Here is a 19,053-nt window from a genome sequence, read left to right on the forward strand (position 1 = left end):
AAAAGTGTTGAAAGTGCCTTCTCGCATTTCAAGATGTGTACAGCCTTTTGAACTGCAGAGGCACTTTCAACACTTTTCCCATAAATTGAATACGGAATGCGATCAGACGAAAGGCCTTTATTAATCGCGTGGAGCACGTTATTTGATGGACAGATGCATTTTTTGCAGGGGCTGGCAGTGGCTCAGTGGGTCATGTAGGTTGTCTACAAACCAGACGGTTGGTGGTTCAATCCCTGGTTTCACCTCCAAGTATCGAGGTGTCCACCTAACCCTAACCCAAGCTGCTTCCGATGAGCTAGATCGTGCCTTGCATGGCTGACACCGCCGTCGGTGTATGAATGGGTGAGTGAATGGGTGAATATGAGGCAAGATGTAAAGTGCTTTGGATGGTCATAGGTCTGTTGAAAGCACTATATAAACCCAGTCCATTTACCATTTTTTATGGACTTCAAAAACAGAGCTTCATCTACTGCAATTAAAAAGCTTGCATTAGCCAGGACTTTTTAAATATAACTCCAATTTAATTTTTTCTGAAAGAAGAATTTCATATACACCTAGGATGACTCGAGTGTGAGTAATTCATGGGCTAGTTTTCATTTTTGGGTGAACACCTAACTCGTGCCGGTTAAGTGTTTCAGTCCCAAGAGGGCACCAGACAGTCAATGACAGCGGAGACACGTTAAGCATATAAGTAGTACTGGTCAAGTCCTCTACTAACTCATAGTACCCGGATAAGCGAAGTGTTTTTCAACTTTGGTGGTTGTTATCTGGGAATAACATACCGCTGGAATGCACGATTGACTAATCAGAAAGAATCAAGTATTTCACAGAGCCTTGTAATAAATGTAAATATAAACTAAGCTGTAATGAGGAAGAAGTATTCTCATAACTGCATATATTTGAATGTCTGTACCTTTTTCCAGCTATGAATGCTTCTCCTTTAGTGACCACAGAGTCTCCGGTCAGCATTTTAAAAGTACTAGTCTTTCCGGCTCCGTTGACACCAAGCAGACCAAAACACTGAAAGTAGAACAAAATAGACTTCAGTTTGTGGTCATACAGTTGCCATGAAGAAGAGTGACTTGTTCAGATGAGGCTGATCACAAGAAAGCTGTCATGAATTACCTCTCCTGGAGGAATTCCCACACATAGACGATCGACAGCGGGCTTCTGTTTCCGCTTGTACACCTGGAAAAGAAAAGGATGAGGTCATCATTTATTATAAAAAATTGAATACTAAAATTGATGTCTGTGATCACCAGCTGAGGTTTTCTGCTGACCTTAGTGAGCTGTCGGAGTTCAAGAATATCCCCTTGTCTAGCTCCATTCATGATCCTCTGCCTCTCTCTGGCCACATCTTCATCTTCCTCTCCAATTGGACTCAACTTGGCACTTAGAGACCTACAGAAAATGGTCAAACCATCATTTTAGATCTTCTAAAATGATCAATTATGTTCATCCATAATTTCTTTAGGAATTCATATAAAGGCAATTTATTTCTTTTGGAATAACATGTTGTGATGATGCTTACTTGGGTTCAAAGAAGAAACGATACTGGATAAGGACTGTGATGATGAAGAAAACAGCTCCTTCCACAGCCATAGCAAAAAGATTCTTGCCCACCATGTCCCACTCCAATGGAGAACGGAAACGGTTCTCACCTAATGCAAAGAAAGAGAGCTTTCAGTTAAAGGTACACTTTCTGATGGGGGAGGAGAGAGAGTGAGCAAGAGAGGGATTTGAAGAAAGACTGTAGAGGGGATTATTGAGAGACATTACAAAAGAAAAAGGCTCAGAGGAATATCACTGGGGAAAAAAAGGGTTTTGATCAGGCAAACTAATCTTACCAAATCTCTCCAGAGCGTCAGCCATTGCCTGATTCTTCACCATGTCGATGAGACCCCGACCCAGGCAGAAGTGCGGGAAGATGAGCAAAACATTTTTCAGGATGTCGTTAATACCACCGATCTCCTGCAGCAGAGGATGAGTGGCATCAGAAATCATGATGCGTGCTTGTGATTTTTGCCCCTCAAAAATACAAACAGCAGGACAGAAATTGGATGTAGGCAAAAAAGTAATTTCTTACATTATTTCCAAATAACTCCATGACAAATGTGGACACGCTGCCATTTATCCCAATGAGGATGTTGACGCTAGTGAGAACCACATAAGCAGTGCTGGGGATTTTGAAGAGGAAAGAAGCCGGGTACATAAGAGGAGTGATGGACCATCTGAGGAGAGAATAAATATTTAGCATCAGGTAAAACGTTATGTGTGCATTGCCAGTGTATTGAGACCCCATGTCAGGCCCGAAGGTATCCGTCTACCTTAGAGAACGATACCTATACCTAATATACGTTATCATTTGTTTCTTTGTTTTATATATATTTTTATATAACGTCAAAATAATTATAAATTTACAATTTTCAATATACAATTATTTTTATTATTATTATTTATTGTTTATCTGTCTTACCCGTATAGAAGCAGCAGAAGAGCAAGAACAGGCAAATTGGTGGCGGAGACGTAGGCTTTTTGTTGGAAGCACACAAATATCAGGATCACCAGAGTTGCAGGAACGACATAATTGCACTAAACCAGGAGACAGCAATATGATTAGAGATTTGGGGTCAGCAGCCAAGTAGGTTAGTGCATTAAGAGATATGTAAGCAAAACCATACACTCACCATATCCCAGAGAAAGTTGGCCAGCCAGTAAAGGTATGGCTGAACTCCACTGATAAACTGCATATGCTTGGCCTTATTCACTCGTTCCTGAATGAGAAAGACAACAAAGCTGGCGGGAACGAAGGACATGGCGAATATCACGCAGATGGAAACCAACACATCCACTGAGGTGGTCATCCTGAAATGCCACAAAGAGAGATTAGAAAAAACATGATCATCCATAACAAATGCTATTTAAATTTAATCAATGTTTCAATGCTTACAGGGCCACTTGAGAAAGCTGTTCTTTGGTCAGATTGAGTGGATGATTGAACGCAGTGATGCCAAACTGACGGGGGTCTTTGCCAGGTGGTAAGTTCGCACGCAAGATGCCATTGTTCATTACATTAAGGAAGGCTCCTATACTGTGCCAGCCCTTGTTATTGAACCATACCTGAAAACAATGACAAAGCACCAAAAGATCACTCCAAGTAGACTTTAAATATAAAATAGAGGGTTTTAAATGTCGTCTAGCTGTCACTCACCTTGACATTATTCTTAGTGTCCAGCCCATTAATAAAAGCAGACAGGCTTTTCAAGAAACGGTCGGGTGCTGATCCTGAGTCCTAAAAGAGTAGGATGAGAAGAAATACTTTATGCACTGTTTCTGCGAGATGTTTGATTCAAATCGTGAGAATTAGCTTTTTTGGTTTACCTTTCCCAGTTGGAAGATCTCCCTGACTCTAGAAATGGCATCATCAATCTCCTCAGCAGGAGGAAGTACCTGAGTGCTTCTAGCGCCCAATGAATATCCTCCATATCGGAATTCGTTCACCCATATCTTGTTCTTTAAGCTTTAAAAGAAACCATTTGTTTATTCATGGAATGACAGTATTGAACTATTCCAGTTCATGTAGATTAAAAATCAAACCATCACCATACCTTTTCCCAATGATCTGTGCGTAGGTCTTCACTAGATAGTCCGAGATGTTTCGTCCTGTCAGGTTCTGGAGGGTCTCAGTTTCACTGATCTTAATCTGAGGAGGTGGCAGTCCACCAGCACCGGCAGGGCATTCTGGGAGCATCTTCTTTTTGCCATTACAGCTGCACTCACAAGCAGGAGATGGGTTGTCCATAGTCCAGTTTGTCATTGTGAAAATGTCCAACATGCTTTTCGTCACTTCTGGTGTAGACCATTCCTCATCGCCCATTGTACAGGGAGCCTCACTAAAACCATGGGAGAAGACATGCTTAGTTTTTTCCAGACTTAAAAAAGCAAGAACATCTTTGGGTGTTTCATATACTCTAAGTTACTTACAGAATCGGTTCTCCTTCCATGCATCGTGTTCCAAAGCCAGGATCATCTAATAAGGCGTTGAGTAATTTTTGTGTGCTTATATCATGTGGGGCATCATCACTATAACATGGAATGACCATTTTTAATCTAAATGGTTCCCTGCAAGCATTTTAAATGTATGTTGTATAACACATGTTGTGCTTGCTTACCTGATGAATGTGATTTGTTCTTCATACATCCAGGGATTAAGAGCCAAGCTGGGATATTTTCCAAATGGGGGCACAATAAGACTGAATACTAGAGCGATGCACACAAACACAGCAGGAAGAACAATCTGCAAAGAGAATCAAAAGTGACTTGATCAAATTTGAACGTTACTGGCATGGGCTATATTTAACAAAAGTATAAGTAGATTGTAGACACTATTGGTACCAATGGTCTCTGTGATCTTTTCACAATGCTTTTGGGAAACATTGAAACCAGTGACACCAATAGTCTCTACGATCTACTTAATGCAGTCCAGGTTTAGTTTTTTTATTGCGTGTTTCCCATTCTTACCTGTGCAAAGAACCCTTTCCTTGAGCGGCGAGCATAAAGAAATCTCTTCCATAATAACGCCACAAACTGCTGCCTCTTTAAACTCCAGCCTTTCACCTGATATGATCCTTTTCCATCAGACACACTGAAATAGTCTGTCTCTTTGCATTCTGGTGATCAAATACAACGGCAGGAGTTGGCAACAACACATTTAAAACCAAGAGTATTAAGAAGACATTTGTCAGACTCTAATCTATGATACACATTCCAGGACTTTAAGGTTTACCTGGATCAGCATCAGATTCGTTGCAGTCAAAGTCATCGTCTTCGGTCAGGGGTTTGAGGCAGCTCTGGTGGTCACCGCCAAATGCATGTTGTCTATGTCTGCGCACTGGCACAGTTCCATCTAACAAAATAATAAATACAAGTTGAGATCTTGACTAGATTTTCTTTTCTTTCTACTGCTTATTAAGTTTACCAGAGAGTTAATAGTGAGCTACAAATTTACCAGAGATGATTTCTGTGTCAACTCCACTGTCCTCTGCCACTTTAAGGAAAATCTGTATAGGAAAAATAGAAAGATGATTAAGAAACACAGCTTACATCCTAAAGATTTTTATTGATCTTTCAAGACAAGCTACATTGTACCTCTTCAAGTGTAGTATCTGAGACACCATAACTCGAAATGCCAAGGTCAGCGAGACGATCATCCATGTCATGGAAGAGCTCAACGAAAGCACCATCTTTAGCAGACTCATACGGCAACACATATGTGATCTCATGACCGAGGTCTTCAACCATGCGGGCAGCTGGAACATGCTTCAGGATTAGACTGGAGATGAGGGCCACATCAACAGGAACTACAGAAGATTCATGCCATGTAGTTCCTGCAGAACATATCAAAAACATTGGAAACTTATATGAAGATTCAGTTAGAAAATGATAAAATTAACAGTTATCCATCCGTTCAAAGTTTGAGGTTAGGTGATGTCTTACCAATCGCTGTGGCAGCTTCGCTCTCTTGATCGCTACCAAGACCAGCATCTGAACTGCTTTCAGATGCATTGTCATCCTAGAAAATCAATGAAACAACAGTGTTTAGCATATTAGCTTACCAACAAATCAATGTGTTCACTGAATTTTTAATTTTTTTTGCAACCTGAAGTGTACTTACTTTCTTAACGAAAGACACTGTGCTGCTTGAGTTCCTGCAAGAACTGAGAGAAGGTTCTGTGTTTTTCTTCACCATGGTAAGATAGTATCCAGTTCCAAGTTGAGTCTTCAGAAACAGTGAGGATCCCACACAACAAAGCTTTCCATGGGAGATGATGGCAATACGATCGCCCAGAATGTCTGCTTCATCCATATGATGGGTGGAAAGAAGGATAGTCCGACCTAAAAATTTACCCACAGTCGTCTATGATTAATAATTAGAACTGGTTCTATTTTCTTTATATATAGATACAAAATGGACTCATGTCCATATGCATAGGGTGGTTACCAGCACGGTATTTCAGAAGAAGGTCCCAGATGCCTCTACGAGCGTATGGATCCACACCAGCGGTAGGCTCGTCCAAAATGACAACCTTTGACCCTCCAACAAAAGCAAGGGCTACCGAGAGTTTCCTCTGCATACCACCTAAGGAACAAGAAATTGTAAGTTTGCAACAAATCAAACAACCAACATATACCAATTTCAGAGGTTATTATAACACACACCTGACAATTGGCTGGTCCTGCATTTGCGTTTATGTGGAAGGCCAGTATCAGTTAGGATCTGCTCCATCTCAGCCTTCACTTCTTCCTCAGACAAACCCTTCAGACGGGCGTAGAACCAGATGTGCTCTTCTACTGTCAACCTGAAATATCCCAGGCCAAGCAAAAGTGAATTATCATCCACAGAACTGATCTATACAACCTTGACATCAAGTAATATGTGACATTTTTCTAATTATTTTCCTTGATCATTTCTTGCAGGTCTGATAAAAGCACTTACATGCTGAAGAGGACGTTGTGTTGTGGACACACTCCAAGGCTCCGCCTGATAGAACTTAGCTCTGAGCGAATGTCTTTGCCCATGATATATGCAGTGCCAGAGGTGGGAGGGAAAAGGCCAGTTAGGATAGACCTAAAAACATAGAAGGTCAATTGGAGGGTTAGATATTATTTTGTTAATTTTCATACTGGTTTGGTGCTCAAGAAACATTTCTTATCATCGATATTGAAAACAATTTGTGCTGCTTAATATTTTTGATAACCGTGATACTTTTTTCTGGGTTTTTTGAAGGAAATAAAGTTTAAAAGAACAGCATTTATTTGAAAAAAAATGGCAACACTTTAATTTAACTAGATGCATATTAGCATGAATATTACTAGAATATTGTCTGTTTATTAGTACTTATAAAGCACATATTAGTGCCTTATTCTGCATGACAATATTCTACACCCCTTAATCCTACCCAATACTATCTTGCTAACTATTAATAAGGAGTAATTAGGAGGCAAAACTTTTGAGGCATAGTTTATAGTTAGTTAATAGTGAAATTTGGACCCAAAAGTGTGTCAATTTAAGGCATCCTTGATGAATAAAAGTATTAATTTATTTAAAAAATAAATGTTACTGAACCCAACATTTTGAACTGTAGTCTATTTAACCTTTAATAGTAGGCTCCTTGTATGCAATAATAACAATATTTTATACTAATTTTAATATCTTACATGGTGGTAGTTTTTCCAGCTCCATTGTGACCTAGAAAGGAGGTTATCTGCCCTTCATAGAAGCCAAGTGTCAACCCATCGACCGCTAGCTTTTTGCCGTGTCGGTAGACCTTCACAAGATTCTCAATGTAAACTCCCAATTCAAGGTGAGTGGGTTCCTCTTCAATGCAAACCGCTTTAAAAAACAACACCACAAAACACAATTAGTCCATTTTGTTACTCTTTTCAGTGCCATCATCTTACACTCACTTGAAGTTCATAACACTATTCAATTTAATCTGTAGCAAATCTCAAAATTAATATCCATTTTTCATACAGCACATTATAATTATGTGATGCCTAAATTCACTTACCATTTAAAATTATAAATTTTTGCCTAGTATCTTTTATCTTTAATTTTGTTAGACAAAATAACTGTTTTAATAATATATTTATCCGTTATCATTCATAACATGAAACTTATCAATTTATAATTTTGGTAAGAATTCTAAAAACAACAACATTTGTGATCAAAAGGGTTTTATACCTCCAGAATTGCCCTTCTTTCCATGCATTGCAGTATTGTTTGTGTTGTTCTCTCCAAACCAGTATGATTTAGTGAAGAGAAAGTACCATGGCCTGGGAATGCCATACTGCCCTGGGAACACGGTCTCAATGTACCAGGTCATGACCCCATACAGGAAGGCATCAAAGTACATGAGGATGAGGCAGGTGGTGAGGTTATAGTTGTCCTCTTCCACTGGGCTGGAGAAGAGGTTATTCCATTGGATGCCCACACCCTGCTCCTCAAACAGTGCAAAATACTCACAGCCAAACCCAAATGCCACTGGAGACAGTAAGCTCTGTGGAGACAACCGAAGGAGACCTTAGTAGTGTTCTGGGTTTTTTCACCCTGAAGTTAAATAAAAGAGTTATTCAGGGTTTCTTACAGTACCATTTTCACCCTCTATAATATAATTGCATTATCAGGGTCTGAAAGTCTGGTTTTGTAAAAATTGGACTGGTATGATTTAAGTCGGATCAAACTGTTTACATTACTTTTTCAACAAAAAAAAATGTTGTGCTTGAATGTATAAAATATTACTTTTTGCATATTTTACTTTGTTGCAGTACCTCTCATTCCAGTATGTCAGTAACATTTTGTTTAGTTCCTGTCTCAATGAAGACCCTCCTTCCGAAAAGCGCAATGTGCAATTGGTCGGCTGGACCAGTCACTTTAAGTCACTTTAATGACAAATAATCAAGTAACCATGCAGGATCCAACCACCCTGGAACAACGTGCCTTGGTCAGAGTAATCAATAACTCTTTAGTGCTTGCTCACCTTTAACTGAACTCTTATTACTGTCCCAGATCTTTAATCTATCTCTGCCATTTAACTAGTTTAAACAGGATCACCCTAGTGAAGATTCCTTGTAATCTAGTGTTAGCCAGATCACAACCCAAAGACTACACTGGGGTTAAAGTGCAATTTTACAGTTAAGATATTTTCATCGCACATGTAAGTCATTTTAGATAAGGGAAGCAGTATAAATGTGTTTCGTTATGCAATATACTGTACAATAACGTAATGCAATTGGCCTAGCACAGCAGCAACCGATAGCACTACACACGCACACATTTGTAATTTGAAAGTTTTCTGTAGGTGGTCGTAAAGCTTACAGCGATGACTTTGGCGGAGAAGCCCACGTAGTCTTGCCAAGCCACACACAGCACATAAGGCAGGTAGAGGGTAAAGTAGATAATGCCACCGCAGGCCGCTGCCAGGTTGGCACGTGCGAATGCTGTACTGATCAGGAAACACTGCATGATGGTTACCACAGCAAATGAGCTAAGAAAGAGAAAGACTATGCCAGGGTCACTATAGGGCAGGAGATTTCCCATCTGGAAAGGTAAAAGAAATCGGGTTTAGTATCTCTGGACTGAGTGGTTTGAACATTTCTGTCAAAGAAAATTTCCATAATGAATAATAGTCATAATAATATCAGTGGTAATTTAGTATTATTTATATACTATTACAGTACTTATTAATAATAATCATTTCCTTTAGAGTTGTTATTGTTAACTACAACACCAAATAATGGAAAATAATATGGAGAATAGTAATATTATAGAATAATAATAATTAAACAAAATATTCAAATCCAATAATACAAAGGAATGAAAGTAAAATTGTCTAGTTTAAGCACTCGTAATTTAAGAGATCCTAAGATAGAAGTGTGATGTAAATTTAAATTCAGAGAAAATGGCCCACAGATTTTTAAGCCATGTTGACTTTAATGGTACATCTTAGATATTAGATATTCTACTTACAATAAGTAACTTTGCAACTATATGTCAACTAACTCTCAATAGAGTATTAGTAGTCTTCATCAACTTTGAGAATTAGTTGCCATATTGTTGCAAAGTTTAATATTTAACTTTAATATTTAGATTGATAGTTTTTTTTGTTGTGCGCATCAGAAAATAAAAACACATTTTTAGTACCTTGAGTAGAAGAACCAGCAGGCTTGCACTGATGAGAAGAGGAATGAGGCTGCTAATGAACCAGCTGAACCACAGGATTCCGTTGTCTAGTCCCATAATCCTCATGGTCTCCTTGAGTCGGGCCTCCTTCTCGTAAACGACGCCTTTAATGATGATGGCCACCGAATACATCCAGGCCAGAGTCATAAAGAGAGGCATGGAGCGGCTCATAATGCGAAGGAAACTATGAGAAAAGAGAAGATTTTTTAATAATTGTTCCTACTATTGGAGAACATATTAAAAGACTAGCATAAGGCAGTCTGGAGAAAATAAAAAATAAAATAAAAAAAGATGATCCGTGATAATTTGTCATCTGTAATTCATCTAGGTTTATGTGTGGTGCAGTGGAATACTTACATATCATCTACATAACATGGATAAGGCATCTGTTGGATATAAACACCAGTCTTCTCTTTGGTCCCAGTAATTGCTCTGATGATGCTGTGTTCAACTACATCCTGAAGGTAAGAAAATCCTCCCCAAATATACCGCAAATCCTCAAAGGGATCAGCCCTGGGACCAGGATCCCAATACCTGCCAACAAAAACACAATAAGCATCTGATTTCACAGCAAACATACTTATTCAAATGGGTATTTCCCTTATTGGGCAATTGAGAAAAGCAAACGTACCCATCTTTAATCTTGTTTGTGCGCTCCACGTTGTCGATGTCCATGCGGATCTTGTAATTGACATGTGGTGGAAGCTCCAGGCTGTTGGGCTGTACGTCCAGGAAAACAATTCCCGCCCAGAACTTTCTGTTATCCAGGAGACTCATGGACTCGTTGACCAGTTTCTCCTCAGTGCTCACAGGTTCAAGTTTATCCAGGTTTACACACTGTAAAATAACATCATCATCCAGTCACAAAGTGATTTTATCTGTCTATTGATAGTCAATTGATTTTATTTGACCATATTAGAGTTTAAACATGCTACGGTGTCCGGTTTAATCAATTACTTTTATAACTAATACTCTATATCTAAAATAATCAATTTGACCTGTAATAATCTTTGTCTTGTTCTTGTATTACTGTAAAAGGGAACTTTTGACCGAATAAAAAGGCGATGGCTTAAGAATTATCTCTTTAGCCTGTATAAAAGTTGATTTTCACTTCCTTTTTATCTTTCAAATCTCCTTTTGTCAAACTAACAGACATCATATTACTGAAATAGACATTAAAACCCCAAAAACCCACACAGTTCATGCAACAGGTCATCCAAGCACGTTTCGCACGTGCCTTTCTCCCAAAAAACATGCGTATACTATGTAACTGATGATAGGTTGTTGATGTGTTTTATGGGAAAAATGTATGTGGGAGACAGATGGATTATGAGATAGAAAGGAGGTGTGTGGGAGGAGAAGAGAAAAGAAAAGGTTGTGTTGAAAGAGAGCTGTTCTTACCTCCATGAAACGGGATATGCTCATAATAGCCTGGTCCGTCTCATTGAAGACATCCCGCCACGTAAATGCCATCCCATGGGGACGCGTGTCCTCGGAGTGCTTAGACAAGAAGCTGATAACATCCTCCACGTTCCACTGAGTCTCAGCCAACTGGGCACTAAAGAACCTAGCAGTGGCATTGTTTCGAAGAAGCGTCTGTGTTTGGACATACAAAAAGATGGAAGTTGAAATGAGCTTCAATATCAGTAACATTGACTAGATCCAGTTCTGCACTGCATCCACCAGCCATATAGGGGCAGTAATGAGAGTAAGACATAACATACCCGCATCAGATCCATTTCTTCACTGTTCTCCATGAAGTTCCAAAACTTCGGTCTGGCTTCTTCCCACATTCCCCCTAAATCTCGTAGAATTCCGAGCTCCTGAAATGTCTTATTGACCTGGGAAAGAATGAGGAAGTTGGTCCAACTGCACTGTCGATTAATTTCATGCATCGTACATATGATTTTTTTCAAGGCTACCTCATGAATGATCTTCTGTGTTGCAGGGTTATGTGGCGTATAGAGGATCTTCCCCATCAAAAGAGGTTTCAATGCTCTCCAGATCATCCGAGAGATGGGACTGGCTTCCATGTTCCTCATCAAGTTATTACAGTATGGAGCTAGAAACACAATACATGAGAATATGCATTAAAGCTACACTGTGTGATATTTTCCCCCATCAAGCGGTGAAAAGGTATATGACCATCCAGTGAATAATAGTTTCAGTTCCTCTTAATTCGGATTTCGTTTTAACTCCTACGGTGGCTGATTTAGTCTAAGATTTAGTCCAAGATTAACATGGCAATCCCCCTCTTCACATTCGACACGGTGCCATCGGGTGTTAAAACGCGAGACGCGAAGCTTGAATTTATGGGTATGTCCCTCTTTGGCTAATGTACTTTCAAGATGGAGGGCCAACATGGCGACCAGCATTCGAACCCCTCACCCGTATGTATTTTCAATGGCATATTATAAACTTACGGGAATACTTTATTACTTGAAAGAAGTAAAAATACATTAATGAGCACATATATTTTTGAAAGTGTTTTTAGCTAAGAATAAACTAAAAAAGTTACACAGTGTAGCTTTAAAGGACAATTTAGCGTCCTTTTACTGCATGGTCTGTGTCATTTTGAATACTGCTAGTACTGTATGTTTTTTTTTTTTAATGCAATGAATGTTGTTTATCAAAAGTATGGTTATTGCTGTTGTAGTCCAGGGTTTTATTGTTAACAAAAACAAAAACTATATAAAATAGTTTTTGTTAATTGAAATAATACTGAAATAAAGCAGCATATAAATATTAGATGAAAAGCTTACACAAAAAATGTAAATGTAGCCTACAAATTTTAAGTACTAATATTGCTAAAACTTAACTGAAATAAAAATAAAATAAAAATAAAATAAAAAACTAATAACAATTTAAATAACAAAAGTATTAAAACTATAATTAAAATGTCAATTGAAGGTATAAAAATTAAAGCTAATTCAAAGTATTAATAAATTAATACTATAATATTATATAAATAATAGTAAGAAAGAAAACACTGGTGTAGGTTTGACGTACTGGTGGTATTGTCGTAGACTGAAACCGGTTCGTCATCACTGTCGTTGTGGCTGCCGAACAGTGCTTGGAAATTGCTGTCCTCGTACCAGTTGAGGGATTTGATCTTGAGGCCACCGCCTTCTGGGTGTCCACACACAATACGGGACACAGCCTGGTACATCAGACTCGGTGAGCCAGTGGCGTTTTCGGTCAGAAACAAGATCTCATTTCGCAGGTCACTCCAGCTCCTCATACTGGCCAGCTGAAAGAATGACAGAAGTTACAAGATATTGTAATCCAAAAACAAATGTATGTAGTAGTTTTAAGGCTGGTGTGTGTCTTTACACATTTAGTTGACCCAAAAAAGGAGAGTTCTGTCATCATTTACCCACCCTTATGTTGTTCCTAACCCATACAGTTTTATTCAAAGGGTTAGTTCACCCAAAGATGAAATTTATGTCATTAATGACTTCATCTTCGGAACACAGTTTAAGATATTTTATATTTAGTCCGAGAGCTTTTCTGTTCCTTCAATGAAAGTGTATGCATTGCACACTATACTGTCCATGTCCAGAAAGTTAATAAAAACATCATCAAAGTAGTCCATATGTGAAATCAGTTAGTTAATTAGAATCTCGTGACGCATTGAAAATACACTTTGGTCCAAAAATCACAAAAACTAAGACTTTATTCAGCATTGTCTTCTCTTCCGGGTTTGTTTTCAATCCTCAAATAAAGATTTAACCGGTTATGAATCGATACGCTGATTCATAGCAGTTCGAATCTTTATTTACTTACTCTATTTATCTATCTAAAGCCATATGATAGCAATTGAAGCAATTAGCTTCAACCAGATAGAGACTGACCCTTGAGAGTTGGTTCAATCTGGTTCTTAACTTAATGGTTCAGTTTTTTTGTGATTTGAATTGAAAAATTAACTGAGAAGATCCAATTCAAAAGAGTGGCTCGTTAACAGATCCATGGAATACTTGGAATATAGTGCCCAAGTCGTTAGATACTACTATCACGAGACATGCTTTTGTGTCCTTTTGGAGCATGTTTAACAGCTCCAGTTTCTAGTCATTGTAATTGAAATGAACCTAAAAGAGCGACTTCTTTTGTGCTTTCCTGGAAGGGAATAAGTTATAAAGGTTTGGAACAACATGAGGGGGAGTAAATAATAAAAGAATTTTAATTTTGGGAGAACTATTCATTTAACAGTACATACAATACATAAGAGATAATGCTAGTGTTTCATTATTACTTCAGCGCAGGCTATGTTTGCCAAATCCTTGACATTTACTGCCATTGTCTAACTCGTGTTTGGATGTTTTAACCAACAATCTTGAATCTAGAGAGCAGATGCCCCAAGGGCCTGTCAAATTGAACACAACTAGCATTAGACAAATAAACCCTCCCATGAAAAGCTGGTTCTGCTTTTTCAACACACAAAGGATTGTCAAACATAACATAGATTCATCTAACATTAATGCATTTCTAAGCTGGGAGGTTTGCTTTTCGAGGGTGACTGACAAGAAGAGAAATGTTATTCTGTACTGGTCACGACATTTCACTTTAAAGCAAACCCAAGAGGAAACTTTATTTTTATTATAAGACTTTTCAAAAAGTCTCCAGTGTGTCCCTATTTAATCTTATTGCTGTCTAAGAGAAGCAACTGAGACATTAAAGAATACTCATTAGTTATTTTTTTCTTTCACACCTGGCTGTGTTCGGGATAAGCACACTACTATTTACTACTTACTATTTCTGTAGTATATAGTATGTATACTGTGCATATAATGTGTACAGTAGATTTAATTAAAAACAATAGGCAGTGTGCAGTATATATACTGCATAATATGCAGTAAACAGTAGGAAACACATCCATTGAGTAGGGAATTGCTTCTGGTAATTCATTTGAAACCAGGTGTGGTGTGCACACAACTTTGCTGGATGAAACCGTGTGAGCCTTACGGATCTGACTCAGCAAGTATACTAATCACTTGCTGCTGATTTGGTGTAAAAATGCAAACAGAATGGAGGGCGGAGAGAGCAACAGATGTCCTATCGCAAAAGCAAAATACTCTCACAGAGTGGGGGGTGAAGAAACCAAGAAGGAAAAATGTACCCTCATGTCCATTCTATAAAAAAGCTGTACAGAGCAAACCGCACACACAAGTTGCACCGCAATTTTAAAATATATATAATTTGAAACAAATTATAATGTATAAAACTTTTAAAGTTTTCATGTCTTATGTAATGTTTTTGCACTTTAATCTTAATGATTGAGCTATGCCAAATCAGCATTCATCCAGTCTCATACCAACACAGTAAAAGGTTACTGGAATTCACCAACCGTCTCAAACATGAGAGTGAGCCAGATTAGAGCAATGGGTTGAGTTTAATGCTCCAATCAGTGAGGCTTGTAGCCAAAGGTTTCCCTTTCAGTGAAGCAAAGAACAGAGAGGCTTTTGTATGGACAAACAGGTCATGAACGCCCATCTCTCTCTCTCTCTCTCTCTCTCTCTCTCTCTCTCTCTCTCTCTCTCTCTCTCTCTCTCTCTCTCTCTCTCTCTCTCTCTCTCTCTCTCTCTGTAAACATATTTATTGCAGTCTTTAGATACTGACTGCTGAGTAGATTGTGTGACTCTCTCTCTCTGGATGCTTGTTCAGCTGTGCTTGGTTGTATATCTGTCCAGCTGGGAGCTGAAACAACTTTCTCTTCCTCCCACTGTGCTCCGCTACAGCTGGCAAACCAGACACTACCGAACTCATCGACACATGTAGGCCCAATGTGACATCTTTACTCCTGCGTCACAGGCCCAGCAGTGGTCCTCTCCATTAAATGCCACTTTCACTCTCATGCTGTTACTAATTAGGTTTGTTCGAATTATGATGAACAGTGCTCATGAGCTCTGTTGTGTGACAGTTCACAGCTCAGGATTGTTTTCCTTGTCTGTAGTGATGATACTCATCGGCTTTAATGCTTAGTAAATAATGTGAGGTCTACCTCCACAGCCAGTGATCCCAGGCTCTCCAGAAGGTTGTCTGTGGCTTTGGTAACTTGACGGACATCAGTGGCATTAGTCCTTATGTCCGACTGTAAAAGGCACAGAAAACATTATTATTGTAATGAAATGAAATATCTTTTTTATACAATATACCTACATACACACACATTATGCATACAGTATATATACATATATCTTTTTTTAAAGCTGGGTTTTATTTATTTATTTTGTAACTTTGTGTTTTTGTGTTATTTACATTAGCATTACATTAGACAACTATGTAAATTATAATATACATAAACCGGAAGAAAAAAGTCATACACAATACTGTTAGTAACCTCAGTTTATTCAGTGTCACTTATATCAGGGTATCTGCAGATTTCACCAAGTCAAATTTAAGACTTTTTAAGACCTTTTTAAGACCATTATGAATAAAATTTAAGACCTATAACACGCAATAAAAAACATGCATAGGAAACGCAGAATCACTCAATTACGGTACTTAAACTTATATTATTTAATTTATTTAAATTGAACAAAGTATTAGTAAACTTATTATTCATAGCTCAATCCCACCAGGATAAGCACATTATATATATATATATATATATATATATATATATATATATATATATAATTTTTGACCAAAATTAGTTTATTTTGTGGTGGTCACTTCCATAAATTTGCAAACATTTTTATTTTATTTTTATAATTAGGATGCAACATTAACCATATTATTATGTTAGATGCACAATAGTCACACATGGCAATAAAACTGACAAAATGCATGAATCTTGTTTGGTAGGCCTATTACAAAAACAAAAAGGCCGGTCCAGTGGTGTGCTATCTATCTTTAATAACACGATCGCTTGGGGTGGGAAATATGACCAACATCTTAAAAGTAAACCACAGCAATCATTGCTTAATATAAGTAAAAAGTTTTCAAGTAATTACGTAATCAAGTAATCGGTCAGTAATAAAATATATACTTATAAACAAATGACAATAGGAAAAATAAATACACCATAAAGATGCATATCTACAAAGAGGAACACCCACCCGTTTTTAGAAATAGGGCTTATTCAACTTCTTTAGACATTTAGATATGTGGGCAAATGCATTTGTCTCAGTGGATACATTGTTTTAGTGTGGCAGGGTCGCCGCTAGCTTAGCTTAAAATGCATTTCCCCACATATCTAAATGTAGCAAAGTAGAATAAGCCCTATTTCTAAAAAAGTTGGAGTGTTCCTTTAAGTGTAAGTGCCATTTTCCCCGTTTGTGTTGTTGTTAAGCTATATTAGTTTGCTTTCACTTTGAGAACTTACTAATGCCCAGATCAAGTACTTACTGACACGTCCCAAACTTTTTAACTCATATCAGGATATAGACATATGCATAATGTGTATATTTGATCGTTCAAGAGTAACGTTAGGCTAATGAGCATAGAAATAACACATTCAATACACTCGCGCGAGCGCTGACAGGCAGCAAACACACGCAGTCTAACATCGGAGTTCGCCGTTCACATCACTGTTATTAACTATTTTAGTGCAATTTTATTTGGTCATTAAGCAAGATGGTGAGAAAGATTTGCCTTCGCGTTCACGATCGCGGAACTACAAGAACCGTCAGACTCAGCTGAAGAATAAAATCCGTTTTATGCGTCTGTGGGGTACGATCAGAAAGAGGCTCGTGCCAATAACACGAAAGCTGATCGGCTGCAATAGAAGTGGCATGTTTGTCTGATTTGTAGTTGTAATAGAGCGAACAATAGTTGATCTAGCGAAAGAAAGAACTACAAACACCACGGAAAACACACACACACACACACACACACACACACACACACACACACACACGTGCGCGCATGCTGCGGGAGGCGAGAGCATTTCAATGAGGTAGCGTTACATGGACGTAGGAAAATTAAGACCCGTTTAACATTATTTAAGACCTAGAACGCAATGCTTCCGCGAATTTAAGACTTTTTAAGGCCTTATATTTTGATTTTGAAATTTAATACTTTTAAGACTTTTTAAGACTCCGCGGGGACCCTGTTATATGGGTGTTAAATCAAATCTAGTCCCTCATGATAGCGCTGACTCGTTCTTGAGGCATCTAATTTGCATGACTGTAAATGATCAAAGAACCATAAATGTTACACAGGGTCACATTCCATGCATTCTATATGCCAACAGCCAGCTAAATTAAACTAAGATTAATCCGGTATTCCACAATCCCAACGCTGAGTCAAAATCATATTTCATTGACCAGCGTGATCTATGAGTCAACCCGACATCTTCGCGTTTCTTTGAAATGTTTGTAGGAAGAAGCAGTACAGAGGAACTGAATCTATCATTACGTGGTGTAATTTCCAGCCGTGCCTTCAGGCTATATATTAAAGTAGGTGTGTAGGGCAACATGCAACAACATGCATCCTCCCACGCTCTTCATAACCCGCTAACTCTTTCTTTTTCCTTTCTGTCTTTTAGCAGATTGTTGAGTTGTGTCTTAGCAGAGCACAATGCATGCCAATGATGAAGTCACCTGGTTTTGTTTTTAACACCACTATCAACAGCAGTGGAGGAGGGGGACACACACACTATAGCACCGGTTTGGAAGATAAGATGATGACCTCTGTCTCCCTCAGACACACGGTGGGGGTACTTTATTAAGCCACAGATTAATTTACACCCTTTGCTGACAATAAAGCAACACCATCTGGACACACACAGTGCTCTGGACTGGCCATTACTGCAGGCATTTAGATTTTCTCTGGTACACAAAACAAATGATGTCTAATCTGGACACCCCTATTACATGGTTTACAGATGGTGTCAGAAGGTAGTATAATTAATAGAAAATTCTAATTAAATGTAGTGTAGTCTGTTTTAGGAAATGTTGCACTGTGACATATAGGTGATAATTAAAAATCAAAAATCATTCAGAGCTTAATGTTTTTCATTATTTTAATATTTTTGACCCCAAAAGACGAGAAAGAACAGAATTGTGATATTTAAGTTAATTAATTGCACTGAAATAATATTATGAAATGTTATTATTATAATTACTATTAATGTTGTTGTTCTTCCTTTATGTTTTTCTTTTTGATTTTGAGGTCCCATTAGTTAACCAAATGGAACCTTACTTTAAAGTTTTACCAACAGGTTTTATTCGAATATTATACTTTTAATATATGCAGTGGCACTGTTTGATTGCCATATTTATATTCCATGGAAATTAAATAAAGTACTTCAGAAAATACCATGGTTATACCATGGTTCTTCTGTTGAATATTTGATTTCTTTTAAACTG

General features: G+C 38.0%; 1 protein-coding gene across 3 annotated transcripts in view; it reads right to left on the reverse strand.

Annotated features, from left to right (window-relative positions):
- The window catches only part of abca1b (ATP-binding cassette, sub-family A (ABC1), member 1B), a 40,138-nt gene that overhangs the window by 7,866 nt on the left and 13,219 nt on the right, over nucleotides 1–19,053 (reverse strand). For all 3 annotated transcript variants that reach the window (XM_067457105.1, XM_067457103.1, XM_067457104.1), the window contains exons 8-41: nucleotides 15,741–15,830; nucleotides 12,752–12,992; nucleotides 11,665–11,804; nucleotides 11,467–11,583; nucleotides 11,144–11,338; nucleotides 10,374–10,579; nucleotides 10,100–10,276; nucleotides 9,704–9,926; nucleotides 8,879–9,100; nucleotides 7,745–8,060; nucleotides 7,219–7,393; nucleotides 6,497–6,628; nucleotides 6,220–6,359; nucleotides 6,002–6,139; nucleotides 5,675–5,895; nucleotides 5,497–5,572; nucleotides 5,149–5,387; nucleotides 5,009–5,060; nucleotides 4,787–4,906; nucleotides 4,522–4,670; nucleotides 4,173–4,297; nucleotides 3,985–4,083; nucleotides 3,609–3,893; nucleotides 3,382–3,520; nucleotides 3,212–3,292; nucleotides 2,951–3,120; nucleotides 2,688–2,865; nucleotides 2,477–2,592; nucleotides 2,087–2,231; nucleotides 1,848–1,971; nucleotides 1,532–1,661; nucleotides 1,281–1,401; nucleotides 1,126–1,188; nucleotides 914–1,020 (exon numbers count right to left, since the gene is read on the reverse strand). In XM_067457105.1, coding sequence (XP_067313206.1) covers nucleotides 914–1,020; nucleotides 1,126–1,188; nucleotides 1,281–1,401; nucleotides 1,532–1,661; nucleotides 1,848–1,971; nucleotides 2,087–2,231; nucleotides 2,477–2,592; nucleotides 2,688–2,865; nucleotides 2,951–3,120; nucleotides 3,212–3,292; nucleotides 3,382–3,520; nucleotides 3,609–3,893; nucleotides 3,985–4,083; nucleotides 4,173–4,297; nucleotides 4,522–4,670; nucleotides 4,787–4,906; nucleotides 5,009–5,060; nucleotides 5,149–5,387; nucleotides 5,497–5,572; nucleotides 5,675–5,895; nucleotides 6,002–6,139; nucleotides 6,220–6,359; nucleotides 6,497–6,628; nucleotides 7,219–7,393; nucleotides 7,745–8,060; nucleotides 8,879–9,100; nucleotides 9,704–9,926; nucleotides 10,100–10,276; nucleotides 10,374–10,579; nucleotides 11,144–11,338; nucleotides 11,467–11,583; nucleotides 11,665–11,804; nucleotides 12,752–12,992; nucleotides 15,741–15,830 — 5,252 coding nt within the window. The remainder of the gene's footprint in view (nucleotides 1–913; nucleotides 1,021–1,125; nucleotides 1,189–1,280; nucleotides 1,402–1,531; nucleotides 1,662–1,847; nucleotides 1,972–2,086; nucleotides 2,232–2,476; nucleotides 2,593–2,687; nucleotides 2,866–2,950; nucleotides 3,121–3,211; nucleotides 3,293–3,381; nucleotides 3,521–3,608; nucleotides 3,894–3,984; nucleotides 4,084–4,172; nucleotides 4,298–4,521; nucleotides 4,671–4,786; nucleotides 4,907–5,008; nucleotides 5,061–5,148; nucleotides 5,388–5,496; nucleotides 5,573–5,674; nucleotides 5,896–6,001; nucleotides 6,140–6,219; nucleotides 6,360–6,496; nucleotides 6,629–7,218; nucleotides 7,394–7,744; nucleotides 8,061–8,878; nucleotides 9,101–9,703; nucleotides 9,927–10,099; nucleotides 10,277–10,373; nucleotides 10,580–11,143; nucleotides 11,339–11,466; nucleotides 11,584–11,664; nucleotides 11,805–12,751; nucleotides 12,993–15,740; nucleotides 15,831–19,053) is intronic.

The sequence above is a fragment of the Pseudorasbora parva genome, chromosome 11 (genome assembly GCF_024679245.1).
Source record: "Pseudorasbora parva isolate DD20220531a chromosome 11, ASM2467924v1, whole genome shotgun sequence".
Taxonomy (NCBI): domain Eukaryota; kingdom Metazoa; phylum Chordata; class Actinopteri; order Cypriniformes; family Gobionidae; genus Pseudorasbora; species Pseudorasbora parva.